The 15736-nt window shown below is 38.4% G+C and overlaps 2 protein-coding genes across 24 annotated transcripts in view; one reads left to right on the top strand and one right to left on the bottom strand.

Moving 5' to 3' along the window:
- CD200 (CD200 molecule) overlaps positions 1–15736 on the bottom strand; it is a 256287-nt gene that overhangs the window by 201406 nt on the left and 39145 nt on the right. For 5 of the 23 annotated variants that reach the window (XM_063630051.1, XM_063630058.1, XM_063630050.1 and 2 more), the window contains exon 3: positions 4151–4220. The exons of 16 other annotated variants lie outside the window; for them this stretch is intronic. The gene's annotated coding sequence lies outside the window, so the exon portion shown is untranslated. Of the gene's footprint in view, positions 1–43; positions 78–4150; positions 4221–12183; positions 12987–15736 lie in introns of those variants that run through there. 2 more of the 23 variants (XM_063630054.1, XM_063630067.1) reach the window with 2 other exon arrangements.
- The window catches only part of SLC9C1 (solute carrier family 9 member C1), a 181683-nt gene that overhangs the window by 138375 nt on the left and 27572 nt on the right, over positions 1–15736 (top strand). The window contains 6 exon segments of the mRNA XM_055260281.2: positions 275–400; positions 1891–1989; positions 2849–3019; positions 11409–11537; positions 11672–11857; positions 13350–13476. Of these exon segments, the coding sequence (XP_055116256.2) occupies positions 275–400; positions 1891–1989; positions 2849–3019; positions 11409–11537; positions 11672–11857; positions 13350–13476 (838 nt within the window).

The following is a 15736-nucleotide window of genomic DNA, read 5'->3' as shown; positions in this document are numbered from 1 at the left end:
ACAAAATAATCAGTAAACCAAACCCCTGTGACATGCAACTTACCCATGTAACAAATCTGCACATGTATCACCTGAACCTAAAATAAAAGTTGGGAAGAAATAAAAATAATGATGATACAAAAAGAATCATGATATAAGGAGAGGTTGGAAATGTTCATGGAAGAAGAAAAATGTCAAATGATCAAGAATAGGAAATAGTACAAAGACCTGTCTGCCTTAAACATTCTGAGAATAGCAGTTTGGTTCATCCTTTTTCTTAAATTTTGTGTTTTAGTTAATCATGGCCAAAAGGAAAGAGGTGCTTGATTCTCAATCTATTATCAGGCCTCTTACTGTTGAAGAAGTCCTATATCATATTCCGTGGCTAGATAAAAACAAAGACCATATAAACTTCATTCAGGTAACACTTTTATTTCCTACTAATAATATTTTTAATGTACTAGCAAATAATCTTTTTAAAAATAAGAATTTAACCATGATACTCTCTAGTTTAATATTCTCTAAATGTTCCTTATTGCTGATAGTATAAAATCAAATATGCAAAATTTTGAATAATATGCAAAATCTTTCTGCAATCTGTTTCCTGCCTACTTCTCCACCTTTGTCTTCTGTTTTCCATTGCCACATATCCTCTACACTCTATTTATACTGAACCACTCATGGTGTCCCACGCACATTACATGTTTTTCTAATTCCATTCATCTGTGGGTGCTATTTACTTTTTTTGAAATGCCCTTGTTTTTCACTTTTTTTTTTTTCAAACTTTTCCTTCTTATTTCTTTTCTGGAAACATCCCCACCAGAGTACTCAGAGAAGTAGGCTTTGGAGCCAAATGCCCCAGTAGAAGACCATCCTGTGAACTATATTGTTTTCAGAGGACCAATATTGCTGCCATTGTATCCAATATGTACCTTTATTATAGCATTAAGTACATTACATTACAATTATCGTTAGGTCTCTCTCCTACTATATTTTTTATCTCATCTATCTTTTAAATACCCAGCCCCTAGCACTTTGCATAATGCATAGTGGATGCTCAGTTAAGTGCTTGTGGAATGAACAAATAAATGGATCTAACTTGTTCTAATATTCTTTTTTATATATCTATTTGACATCAAAAGACCAATTATATTTTTCTACCTGATTAAAACATTTTGAATAAATGAATATTTTATTTACCTGATCAGCTGTTTGGAGCAGGAGTATGTATGACAAATGCATGCCATTAGCCTACGTCTGTTCCCATTACTTTTCATCCAGATGAAAGATTTTTATCCCCTAATTACATTCTCATTCCTAGAGTACTTCTTTTCTAATCCATGTATGAATACCTTATCTAAAATTGCATATATTCATAAAGATCCACCTTCCTCTTTACTATTCATAATTTCTATTTTCTGTTACAAACTTATTACTAATATATTTCAGATATTATCAAATGATAGTAATTTTTTAAATGTAAAAACTTTTTTAAAAAATGCAAATTTTAGGCCCGGTATGGTGGCTCACGCCTGTAATCCAAGCACTTTGGAAGGCCAAGGTGGGCGGAAAACCTGAGGTCAGGAGTCTGAGAGCAGCCTGGCCAATGTGGTGAAACCCCGTATCTGCTAAAAATGCAAAAATTAGCTGGGCATGGTGGTGGGCACCTGTAATCCCAGCTACTCAGGAGGCTGAGGTAGGAGAATTGGTTCAAGCAATTCTCCTCAGCTTGAACCCAGGAGGGGGAGGGTGCAGTGAGCCGAGATCGCACCACTGCACTCCAGTATGGGTGACAGAGCGAGACTCCATCTCAAAAAAATAAATAAATGAATAACAAAAATGCAAATTTTAACATTCCCAACCACTCCTAAAATGTTGTTTATAGTTTATGTATTTGGTGGTATCTTTTAGGAAAAAGCCAAAGTTGTAACATTTGATTGTGGAAATGATATATTTGAAGAAGGTGATGAGCCCAAAGGAATCTATATCATTATTTCAGGCATGGTAAAGGTAAGGCAGAGGTTTTTGTTTTGTTTTGTCTTTTTGCTTTGAGACAGAGTTTCTCTCCTGTTGCCCAAGCTGGAGTGCAATGGCATGATCTTGGCTCACTGAAGCCTCCACCTCCCAGGTTCAAGTGATTCTCCTGCCTCAGCCTCCCAAGTAGCTGGAATTACAGGCACACACCACCACACCCTGGTAATTTTTTGTATATTTAGCGGAAACAGGGTTTCACTATGTTAGCCAGGCTGGTCTCGAACTCCTGACCTCAGGTGATCCGCCCGCCTCAGCCTCCCAAAGTGCTGGGATTACAGGTGTGAGCCACTGCACCCCACCAGGCAGAGTTATTTATAAATGCACTTGTGATCATAAGTTTTTAAAGAAAACTTTATGAAATTGATAATTAGTAGCTTTCCATGTTAAGAACTGTATAGTTTCTTTTTTCGGACAGTGACTACCATCTAATGATAAATTTTCATGTTCAGACACAATGGATAACACTATCTATCATTTTAAAGCCATACTTTCTCACAGATAACAGGAAACTTTCAAAAGAATTATCTTTTACGATGGAAAATTATAATATAAATTGTTATTCATCTTATGCTGATCTGAGCTAGAGATTTAGCCATTCTAAAATGGGTATAGATTAACTGAGTAGGAGGAATCAGAAAGATCAGAGTATTTAAGAATGCTTTGTGTCTAAATTATTGCTAATTTAACAATTTTACTTAAAAAGAAATAAAATATTTATTCTCAAAATATGTAAATATTAAAATTGTTCAAACCAAAGTGGAAAAAGTCATAAATTAGTTTTGGTAATACAAGTTAACTGGCATATGTATTTTTCTCTTTCTTTGTTCCTGAACAGCTTGAAAAATCAAAGCCAGGTTTAGGGATTGATCAAATGATGGAGTCAAAGGAGAAGGATTTTCTGATAATTGACACAGACTATATGCTCAGTGGAGAAATAATAGGAGAGATAAGCTGCTTAACTAATGAACCTATGAAATATTCTGCCACCTGCGAAACTGTAGTGGAGGTCAGAAAAAATTCACCTGTGACTTTTGTTGTATTTTGTTAAATATCTAATATCAGATTTAAGGTTATTTTAGTATTTAGTATAAGTTTACAGTCTAGTTGACAATTTACTTTTAAAAACTAGGAATAATAAAGGAACAAAACTTGCCAAATTACACTCATCTAGTATAAAGCCCTGGCAAAATAGCTTATGAATGTTAATCAACCATAAAGAAAGAAAGATTTATCCAGAAAAATTGGCTATATAAGCTCTTTCATGGGGAAATTGGCTAGCATATGTTAATTGTCAATACCATAATTTGAAAGATGAGAAAGGGGATAAAGACAGGGCTAGAATCTATTAATATAAAAGTTGGGCAAAGTGCATGAAAGTTTCCCTACACATGATTGAGAACAAAATCCTCATAGTACCAAGGGCTCCCACTGGCTTAATTTGAACTCAAAAAGAATAATGACTGTAAATAATTAAACTCCATAAATATGTGAAAATCCATACATTCCATATATTGATAATGATGCTAATTTTTTAAATTTCTCCTGAGGTTGCTAGGATATCATTTTATTACTTTGAAAATGGATTTTTTTAAGAGAAAGAAGTAAACATTTATCTTGCCTTTCTTCTATGAACTCTTTCAAAGTAGTTTTTTAATTGAGGAAAAATTCTATATAGAATTTCAGCTAATAAACACAGAATGAGAGAATCAGAAAATCTCCATTGTGCCATCGCTAATAAAATAATAGATCTAGGAAACAACCTTCAGTTGATGCTGAAACTTCTAAGTGAATGTTAATAGAAAATGTTATAATGAAGGAAATACTACCTAAGGACATTGGTCAATATTAGAGTCACTAAATGGGACAACCAGGCATGATGTACCTCATGATGTGATGCAGCAGAAGTGCTAGCACCACCCATGAAGTCTCACACAAGAAAAAATCTGAAGTTCTTCAAGTCTATAGATTGAATCAGTTTACAGAAAATACAGGAAGGAGAGAAACAAGTTAATTGACAGCAAGAGGGAATAATCAGCTAAATTTAGAATGTGGAAGAGTCTGTAGACAAATAACCTGATTTCTTTAACAAATCAATGGCATAAAAAGTGAATGGAGTAGCAGACATGGTGGCTCATACCTGTAATCCCAAAACTTTGGGAGGCTGGGGCAGGAGGAGGCCAGGAGTTTGAGACTGGCCTGCAACATATCTGCAAAAAATTAAAAAAAAAAATTAGCCAGGCATGGTGACACATGCCTGTAGTTGCAGCTACTTGGGAGGATTGCTTGAGCCCAGGAACCCAAGGTTACAGTCAGTCATGATTGCACCACTGCACTCCAGACTGGTAACAGAGCCAGACTCTGTCTCTGTTTACAAAAAAAAAACAAACAAAAAACAAAATATGTAGTGGTAGAGGGGAAGAAGGCAAAGAAAAATTATTAAAAATGGACTTGAGATATAATAACCAAATAAATACAGTTGCTCTAATTTGAACAAACCAATTATAAAGAGACCTATTTGAGATAACTTAGGACATTTTAATGTGAACAGAATACTAAATGATATTTTTATTTTTGGCATATAATCACATATGTTATATATTTAAAATATCTCATTAAAATATTTACAAATAAAATTATATATTTATGATACCTGGAATTTGCATAAAACACTCTAGCCTTCTGTTTTGGGCTATAATGAAGTTACTGGTAACAGAGCTGCACATCTGCTATAAAAAAAAACCCTAAAACTTAATAAAATATATGAGGCAAATGTGATTTTTTTCTATTTAAATTTTTTTTTTTTTTTTTACTTTTTGAAAAAAAATTTTTTTAAACCTTTTATTTTAGGTACAGGGGTACATGTGCAGGTTTGTTATATAGGTAAACTTACGTTACCCAAAACTAAGAGATGAGAAACTCACAAAGTAAGCCCTACATTCACCCCGATCCTCTGCTTAGGACTATTTCCTGACCATGATGCAATAAGAATCCAAGCAGAAGATGGCGATCCTGCCAAGCTGAGAAATGAGACATCAGAAGTTGTGGAAGCTAACTTGGCTAGAATCTGCAGAGCAGGAAGTAAGACAAAGTCTTACATGGAGAAAGACCCAAGTAGTCTGTGTGGTGGTTCTCTACAAGTCCTTGGTTGAGAGACAGGCTGCAAATGCCCAGGATGAGACACAATTAGATTTACCAGATTGTTAAGAAAGGAAGAGAGACACCAGGAGTCAGGCAAGGTGCAGGGGGTCACGCCTGTAATCCCAGTACTTTGGTAGGCTGAGGCTGGTGGATCACCTGAGGTCAGGAGTTCGAGACCAACCTGACCAACATGGTGAAACCCCGGCTCCAATAAAAATACAAAAATTAGCTGGGCACAGTGGCACACACCTGTAATCCCAACTACTCAGAAGGCTGAGGCAGGAGAATCACTTGAACCCAGGAGGCAGAGGTTGCAGTGAGCAGAGATTGCACCACTGCACTCCAGCCTGGGCGACAGAGCAAGACTCTGTCACAAAAAAAAAAAGAGAGAGAGAGAAAGAGAGAGAGAGAGAGAGAGAGACACCAGGAGTCAAGAAGTCGAGAAGTCAAGATACCTAACAGAAAGGAAAGATCTGTTAAAATCTCAGGCCCACAGCTGAGAGACCAGAAAGGATAGGCCTTAGGAGTAAGAATCATGACCTAGAAGAAGGCTTGCTCTTATTCTAAGACCTAACAAAGCCTTGGAGCAAGCCCTGACAGCATCCATGGTGGAGACAGAGTTTGGAGACAAGTTACACTGTCTTAGCTACCTGAGGTTTTCTATGATTCACTCAATCAAATTGTAAAACCCAGCCTATACAAGCTCAGTGTGATCAGATAGTAAATGAACTGCCTACTATAACAAAAATCAACAATTTTCAGAGGAAGATAAAATAATCTAGAATCTCTGTAGTGTTATCATCAGCAACCATGAATTACAAAACAAGCAAAGAAGCATGAAATTGTGATCTATAGTATAAAAGGTGAGGAGTAAAGCATTCGGTAAAAACCATCATGGAGATTGTCCAGACTATAGATTGGTCAAAGACTTTAAACCAGTTGTTAAAAATTGATTCTGGAGAGAGGTGGCCAACATGGCTGATTAGAAGCAGCTGGTGTGCGCCGCTCTCACAGAGAGGGATGGAAGAGGCAAGTAAACATAGCACTTTCAACTGAAACATCCAGGTACACACATTGGGACTAATCAAGGAAACAACTCAATTCACGGAGAACGGAGGAAAGTAAGGCAGGATGACCACCCACCTGGGAGCGACACAGAGTCAGGGGAACCTCCCCTGCCCAGGGAAGCAGTGAGTGAATGAGCAGCCCCAGGAACCCATGCTTCTCCCATGGATCTTTACAACCCTCCAGTCAGGAGGACCCACTCCACTAGGGCCTGCAGTCTGACATGCAGAGCTATGTGGAGTCTTGGCAGAGCAGCAACTCAGGCACATGTGGAGCCCTAGGAGCCTTAGATACCCAGGCCTCCCAGCAAAAGCAGCTGCAACCCTCAGCAGGAGGTTAGATCCCCATACCTACTCCTAAGAAAGGGACTGAATCCAGGGGACTGACCAATGATGGTCTGCAGGCCCATGGTACATCACATGATAAGACCCACTGGCTTGGAAATACAGCCAGCCATGGGTAGCAGCATTGCGTCTCTCTGAGAAAGAGCTCCCAGCAGGTCGGGCGGGCCACCACCTTTGCTGTATCTTAGCCTCAGCCACTGTTGCCTTAGGGCTCAGGCAAATCGGTGACAATGAGGGACTAGAGCAGTCTCTCAGCACTGCCCAGCAGTACTATGGAGAAGCAGTCAGACTTCTTATTCATGCAGATCCCGAATCCCATTTCTCCTCACTAGGCAGAATCTCCCAACTGGAGTCCTCCAATCACCCCTACTGGTGATGGCTGACTGAGTTTCAAACCTCCTTGTTACAGAGCTCCCAGAGGGAGGGTGGACCACCATCTTTGCTGTTTGGTCAACTTAGCTATTCTTGCCTTCGGGCTTTGAAGAGTCCAAGGCAACTGGAGGCTGGAGTGGACCTCCAGCTAGCACAGCTGCTCTATGAAAACATGGCCAGACTGTTATTTTTAAGTGGGTCTTTGATCCCATTCCTTTTCACTGGGTAGGACCTCCTGACCAGGGTCTCCAGCTACCTCCTACAGGTGTGTTCAGGCTGGCAATAGGTTCATACCTCCCTGGGGCAGAGCTCTCAGAGGGAGAGGCAGGCCACCATCTCTGCTATTTCACACCCTCCACTCATTGTTACCTCAGGCACTAGAAAGTCCGAGGTGACTAGGGACTGGAGCAGACACCCAGCATACCACAGCAGCCCTATGGAAAAGTGGCCAGACTGTTATATGGAGCTAGTTCCCACATCTCCTCACTGGGCAAGTCCTCCAGGCCTGGGCCTCCAGCCACCCTTTGTCAGGGCTATTGAGCCAGTAGCAGTTCTGCAACTCCCTGGACGGGACTCCCCGTGGGAGGGGGAGTTGCCATCCTTGCTGTCTTGCAGCCCTTGCCCTTGCTGTCTCCAGGATCCAGAGAGTCTGTAGGGACCAGAGGCTGGTCCAGACCCCCAGCAAAGAGCAACCAGCTCACAGAAAAGTGGCCAGACTGTTCTCCACGCAGATCTGGATCCTCACTTTTCCTCACTGGGCAGGGCTGCCTGGCCTGGGACTCCAGCACAATGACCCAACCCTTGCCTGATCACCACAATCAAAGACAGCCCAGCATTTCTTCAAGGAGGAAATCATAGAGTCAACTCACAACCCCTCTGCTACTACATTTGCAGTGGCTCAGCCCTTACAGCCCTGACACTGGAAAGGAACAAAGGGCCTAGTCATTATGCTGGCACCTCCAGCACATGGCAGCCACCATATGGAGGTGAACCACCACCCAAACTCTTCACCAGGCAGGGCCCCCAGCTCATGAAAGTAGAACAGTTGCTCCATCCACAACTAAGCATACTCACTGGTAGTGGCCCAGAGTTTGCCCAGGGAGAGGCTCCTAGAGACATACAACTGCACCCCTGCTCCCGCCACTGCCAACAGTTGTATCCCTGCTTCCCTTAGTCTGGGGAAGAAACAAAGAGCCTGAGGGCTACACTAAAGCTTACCACATGCCACAGCTACCAGACAGAGGAAAGACCAATCTTTCCTCCCTGTGAGCTTTTGGCCCCCCTGAACCCCACCAAGAAAAATCCTAAGGTCATGACAACAGTACACACAACCCATGCCTCCAGCTGACCAGTAACAGCAGCTCCACATTTCATGGAGGTGGAGCCCCCAGGGGCAACAACTTACAGAATGGAAGACAATGCTTGCAAACTATGCATCTGACAAAGGTTTATAAGCCAGAATCTCTAAGAAACTTAAACAAATTAACAAGCAAAACACAAACAACCCCATTAAAAAGTGGGCAAACCATAGGAACAGACACTTTTCTAAAGAAGATATAAACATGGCCACCAAGCATATGAAAAAATTCTGATGATCACTAACCATTTACATTTGAAATACAAATCAAAACACAATGAGATACCATCTCACACCAGTCAGAATGACTATCATTAAAAAGTCAAAAAATAGATGCTGGCAAGGCATACATCCCGTGTAATTAAGGCCACATGATGCTGGCTTTAGGTTAAGATGTAGAGATCAATACAACAGAAAAGAGAATCCATAAATAAATCCACACATACATAGTCAATAGATTTTTGACAAAGGATCAAATTATCTCAATGGAAAAATTACAATATTTTCAACAAATAATCCTGAAAACACTGAATATCCATGCAGAAGCAATGAACCTTGATCCCCACATACTAGGCCCAAAATGTAATGTGGCATGATCATATACTTTAACATGAAAGATAGAACTATATAAAGTATAGAAGAAAACATAGGAGAACTTAAGGTAGGCAAATATATCTTAGCCAGGATTGTTTTTAAGTATAACCATAAAACGAAATATTGATAAATTGGATGTCACCAAAATTAAAAATCTTCTGCTCTTCAAAAGACATCACAAAAAACATGAGCAGCAGGCTCAGGGAAAAATATGAGTCATGGGCTTAGGGATTTTTCAAAAGTTCCCCAAGAAAAGGATTTGATAATAGAATCTATAAATAACTCTTACAATTCAAAAATAAGACAAACTACTGAATTAAAAACTGGGCAAAGAATGTGAACAGACACTTTACAAAGAATATACAAATAGCCAATAAACGCATGAAGATGGTCACCATCATTAGCTGCCAGAAACATGCAGATTAAACCCACAGTGGTATGTCAATACACACCTACTACATTGCCTAAAAATAAAAACACTGAATAACAGGTACTGGCAAGGACGTGGAGCAACTAAAATTTTCTTTCCTTTTTTTTTTTTTTCTGACAGAGTCTCACTCTGTTGCCCAGGCTGGAGTGCAATGGCTCCCAATCTCAGCTCACTGCAACCTCTGCCTCCTGGGTTCAAGTGATTCTCCTGCCTCAGTCTCCCAAGTAGCTAGGATTACAGTCACGTGGCACCACGCCCAGCTAATTTTTGTATTTTTAGTAGAGATGGCGTTTCGCCATGTTGGCCAGGCCGGTCTCGAACTCCTGACCTCAGGTGCTCAGCCCGCCTCAGCCTCCCAAAGTGCTGAGATTATAGGCATGAGCCACCGTGCCCAGCTGAAATTTTCATACATGGCTGATGAGACTGTAAAATGTTGAAATAACTTCTGAAACCAGAGATTTTAATCTGAACAGTGGTCTGAAACAGTTTGTCAGTTGCTTACAAAAGTTAAATATACATGTCCTATACTACACAAAAAAAAGATACTGACCCAAGAGAAATAAAATCCAATGTACACAAAACTTGTTTTTCACTATTCATAGAAGTTTTATTCTTAGTAACCAATGGTCTGTTCACTTTTAGCATAAGCATTTTATTTTTGCCTAAAAAGTTTGCTCCCCTCAAATAACACATTTATAGAGGCATATATTTATCTAAAAGGTCAAATAATTTTTAGTAATTTGTTTTCTATTTTTTATCTTATAAAAAATAAAATATGTGTAAATCACAATCTGATAATGGGTTTGTATCTAAAATATATAAGGAACTCAAAAGCTCAACAGCAAGAAAATAAATAATACAATTAAAAATAAGCAAATGAACTGAATAAACATTTCTCAAAAGAAGACATACAAATGGCCAACAGGTATATAAACAATGTTCAAAATCATTAATCATCAGAAAAATGCACATGAAAACTACAATGAGATACTACCTTACACTAGTCAGAAAGGCTATTTGAGTTCCTTGTAAATTCTGGACATTGGTCCATAGTCAGACGCATAGTTTGCAAATATATTCTCCCATTCTGCAGGGTTTTTGTTTCTCCCAGTGAATAGGTTGCTTGTTCACTTGATATTTATTTATTTTTGTGGTACAGAAGCTATTTAGTTCAATTATGTTCCATTTGTCTATTTTTGTTCTTGTTGCCTGTGCTTTTGAGGTTTTAGTCATGAATTCTTTGCCTACACCAATGTCCAGAAGACTTTTCTCTAGGTTTTCTTCCAGCATGTTGATAGTGTGGGATCTAATGTTTAACTCTTTAATCCATGTTGAGTTGATTTTTTTTAATGTGGTGAGAGATAAAGGGTCCAGTGTTATTGTTTTGCATAAAGCAATCAAATTTTCCCAATACCATTTATGGAAAGAAATTTTAGATGACACAAACAAATGAAAAACATCCTATGCTCATAGATCAGAAGAATTAGTACTGTTGAAATGACCACACTGCCCAAAGCAATCTATAGATTGAATGCAATATCTATCAAAATGTCACGATTTTTCACAGAATTGGGAAAAAACTATCCTAAAATTCATATGGAACCAAAAAAGAGCTCAAATATCCAAAGCAATCCTAAGCAAAAAGAACAAAGCTGGGGGAATCACATCACCTAACTTCAAATTATACTATAAAGATATAGTAATCAAAACTCAAATATCCAAAGCAATCCTAAGCAAAAAGAACAAAGCTGGGGGAATCACATCACCTAACTTCAAATTATACTATAAAGATATAGTAATCAAAACAGCATGATACTGGTATACAAATATACACATACATCAATGGAACAGAATTTAAAAACCCAGAAATAAAGCCACATTTTACAGCCAACTGATTTTGACAAAGTCAACAAGAACATAGGGAAAGGACACACCAATTTTCATTGATAGACACATTTTATTAAGTTTCCATGCTATTATGTGAGTCTTACCTAATTAAATTATTAGCTTTAATAGTGTACATAAACAAAAAAACTTTATTCCTTAAACCATAGTGCACAAAATAAAATACCAAATTTACATCCTTCTTTTCCAGACATGTTTTATTCCCAAAACTCACTTGTATGATGCTTTTGAGCAATGCTCTCCTCTCATTGAAAAAATGTGGCTAAAAATTGGACTCGCTATTACAGCCAGAAAAATCAGAGAACACTTATCTTATGAGGTAGGAAGTGCTTGTATAAACTTGTCTTTCTTTCTTTGAATGGAATGGCATTAAAACATTATAATTGACTATTTATGAATATATATTAAACTTCATAAACTAATAATAGACTGAAATTGTGTTTTCTAAAACAGGATTGGAACTACAAGATGCAACTAAAGCTCTCTAATATTTATGTAGTAGATATACCAACGAGCACCAAAACTGATATTTATGATGAAAATCTAATCTATGTTATCCTCATACATGGAGCTGTAGAAGATTGTCTGTTACGAAAAACTTATAGAGCACCTTTCTTAATTCCTATAACATGCCATCAGGTAAAGAAATATTGATTCCTGTCTTCAGATCAATATGCCATATGTCCAACAATGTATTAACATCAGAAAAACTGTCACTATAATCTTAAGCTCTTCACCTTCCAATCTTCTCCCTTTTCCCACCACTCCATAAACACTCACTCATACCCACAACCACACCCACATACGCCCACACACACCAAGTTCATTGACTGCTTTGGCACTTGCTAGCCCAAGCACAAGTTATTCCCATCCAATGCCTATGAAGGCCAAGCTGGACATTTTGGCTACAGTTAGATTTTAGTACAGTTATTCATTGCAAAAGAGGGTGCATTTATTTTACTCACATGTTGCAGAAAAACTGTATCAACAATGCTCTAGAAAGGTTCTGCCAGACTGATGCTGAATTGAGTATTAGTAGTATTTCCACAGCTGCTTTGAAAGTGAATGTCTTCTCATATTTAAACTGTTAATTGCGTTCCCCTGCCAATCAAAATGAGAACCTGAGCCATGTAAATTAGGAAAGGAGTGTGTGTGTGTGTGTATTGTTTTGTGTTGGGGGAGAATCAGAGAGGCACATGTCAAAAGGAATCAGGGGACATAAAAGATACAGCAACAAAAAGTAATTCAAAGAGGACTCAGAGTTATTTAAAATATGCTTGAATACAGTGCTATATATTGAAATGATTAAAAAAATGATACTTACAACTTATCCTCAAGAGATCTCTCATCCAAGTGGAAAGAAACAAATAAGTAAATATATTAATAAAATGTTTTACAGCTAGGATGAAAGCACTTACAGGGTAGATTTTGGACATAAGAAAAAAGTGTAATGGGAATGGGAGGGATCCCAAGGTGAGAAATGATCACAAGAAAATTTTCTAAGTGGACATCACCAGCACTGACATAGTGCTTAATGACAGGAAGTGAAACATTCTCCGCTATGCTGCTCTCTACCTCTATCCTTGAACACATAACAGAGATTTGGTGTGGGTGCTTGTTGAGAATTTAGACGCCAAGCAGGAGCCTGAAGCCTGATAAACTCTATCTGCTTCCCGAGAAACAGAGCCCTACTCATTGCGGATTTGGGTACCAATGTGATTCAAACTATATTGAAAACAACCACAAGGTGGAAGAATATTTTGAAATATTTCTATATGGCAGAAAGTTTAATGACAAGAATATTTTGAAATACTCTTTTCATTAAACTTTCTTTCTGCCATGTAGAAAAAGTCTCTGGATGACTTTTAAAGGGCCATTGGTAATTCATTATTAATCATTTTTTTCATATGGAATAGAAATATTTAAAAATCAATGAATGTATATGGAATATTGACTTTTTCAAAATCAACATATCCAAGTATTTTAAGATATCAGTCTTATTTGTGTTGATTTGTTAATATTTTCCATTTTTCCCAGATACCTAGAGAAAGCCAGAAATAGCAGCTTACTAGATAAATGTTTATTGTAAGGTATTTGCTCAGAAATTAACTTGCATTCTGTCAACTTTCAGATACAAGGTACTGAAGATTTCACAAAAGTAGTGATTACTCAAACTCCAATTAACATGAAAACATTCAGATGGAATATTAGAAAGTTTGTTCCTAAACATAAAAGTTCTCTTACACCAGAATTAATAGGTGAGTTAGATTTCTTTGAGCAATTGTGAAAACTTACTTTCCCTTTATAAAATAGCCATATGTGTATTTGGAAACTGTTGTTTGCATTCTGCCTAATATATTGAGGAATCCTTTTAACCGCCATATTTGCTATTCAATGTATGAGTTCAGACAGACAATATTGAATTTACACTTTTAAATTATTATATATTTCATCCATAAGAACAAAAGTGCATAATTATCAAAATGATATGAAAAAATGTTAATGAGGGAATTAGTAGCTCTTCCCTAAAATTAAGATATGTTATATAGCAATAACAATAAAAATAGCATTGAACTGTCTGAACAAAAAAAATAAATCACTGGAACTAGATGAATAACTTTGATATAAAGCCTATTCTTCATACAGATTTTAATAGATAAAACTTTAATCATAACATATATGATTACTTAATCACTACTATTAAGACCTTGATTAAAATTTGAAAAATACTTTTGAGATAAATTTAAAAATTGAATTTAAATTTTCAATTTTAAATTGAATTTTGAGATAAATTTTAAAAATTTAAAAATTATTGAATAAGTAATAATAATAGAATTTAATTGATCAATTCATTAAAGGAGAAATAATGTTCAAAATTTAGAAATATAGAAATCAATTTGTATCTATAAAAAATATTACCAATCAAGAGATCAACCAAAGACATTTCACAGGTGAAAACTTGCGCTGAAAACACAATGTGGGATTCTTTCTCCTGCTGTCCTGTGAAGAGGTGCTGTCCACCATGATTGTAAGTTTCTTGAGGCCTCCCCAGCCATGTGGAACTCTCCAGCTCGGAGGATGCACATTTAACATTTAAAGAAATAGCTAGACTCCAGTCTTCAGCTCCCAGTGTGAGTGACGCAGAAGACAGGTGATTTATGCATTTCCAACTGAGGTACTGAGTTTGTCTCACTGGGGAATGTCAGAAAGTGACTGCAGCACACTGAGCGTGAGCTGAAGCAGGGTGAGGCATTGCCTCACCTGGGAAGTGCAAGGGGTCAGGGAATTCCCTATCCTAGTCAAAGAAAGGGGTGACAGACGGCACCTGGAAAATCAGGTCACTCCCACCCTAATACTGTGCTTTTCCAAAGGTCTTAGCAAACGGCACACCAGGAGATTATATCCCATGCCTGGCTCGGAGGGTCCTATGCCCACGGAGCCTCACTCATTGCTAGCACAGCAGTCTGAGATCAAACTGCAAGGCAGCAGCAAGGCTGGAGGAGGCTTGAGTAGGTAAACAAAGCAGCCAGGAAGCTTGAACTGGGTGGAGCCCACCACAGCTCAAGGAGGCCTCCCTGCTTCTGTAGACGCCACCTCGGGGGGCAGGGCATTGCCAAACAAAAGGCAGCAGAATCCTCTGCAGACTTAAATGTCCCTCTCTGACAGCTTTGAAGAGAGTAGTGGTTCTGCCAGTATGCAGCTGGACATCTGAGAATGGACAGACTGCCTCCTCAAGTGGGTCCTTGAACCCTGAGTAGCCTAACTGGGAGGCACCCCTCAGTAGGGACAGACTGACACCTCACATGGCCGGGTACTCCTCTGAGACAAAACTTCCAGAGGAACGATCAGGCAGGAACATTTGCTGTTCACCAGTATCTGCTGTTGTACAGCCTCCACTGCTGATACCTAGGCAAACAGGGTCTGGAGTGGACCTCCAGCAAACTCCAACAGACCTGCAGCTGAGGGTCCTGACTGTTAGAAGGAAAAATAACAAACAGAAAGGATATCCACACCAAAACCCCATCTGTACGTCACCATCATCAAAGACCAAAGGCAGATAAAACCACAAAGATAGGGAAAAAACAGAGCAGAAAAACTGGAAACTCTAAAAATCACAGTGCCTCTCCTTCTCCAAAGGAACGCTGCTCCTCACCAGCAATGGAACAAAGCTTGACGGAGAATGACTTTGACGAGTTGAGAGATCAAACATCTCCGAGCTAAAGGAGGAAGTTCGACCCATGGCAAAGAAGTTAAAAACCTTGAAAAAAAATTAGACAAATGGCTAACTAGAACAACCAATGCAGAGAAGTCCTTAAAGGACCTGATGGAGATGAAAACCAAGGTACGAGAACTACATGACAAATGCACAAGCCTCAGTAGCCGACTCAATCAACTGGAAGAAAGGGTATCAGTGAGGGAAGATCAAATGAATGAAATGAAGCGAGAAGAGAAGTTGAGAGAAAAAGGAATAAAAAGAAATGAACAAAGCCTCCAAGAAATATGGGACTATGTGAAAAG

Source organism: Symphalangus syndactylus, chromosome 21 (genome assembly GCF_028878055.3).
Source record: "Symphalangus syndactylus isolate Jambi chromosome 21, NHGRI_mSymSyn1-v2.1_pri, whole genome shotgun sequence".
Lineage (NCBI taxonomy): Eukaryota > Metazoa > Chordata > Mammalia > Primates > Hylobatidae > Symphalangus > Symphalangus syndactylus.
The sequence above is the reverse complement of the archived record's forward strand: the minus strand, read 5'-3'. Positions and strand labels throughout refer to the sequence as shown.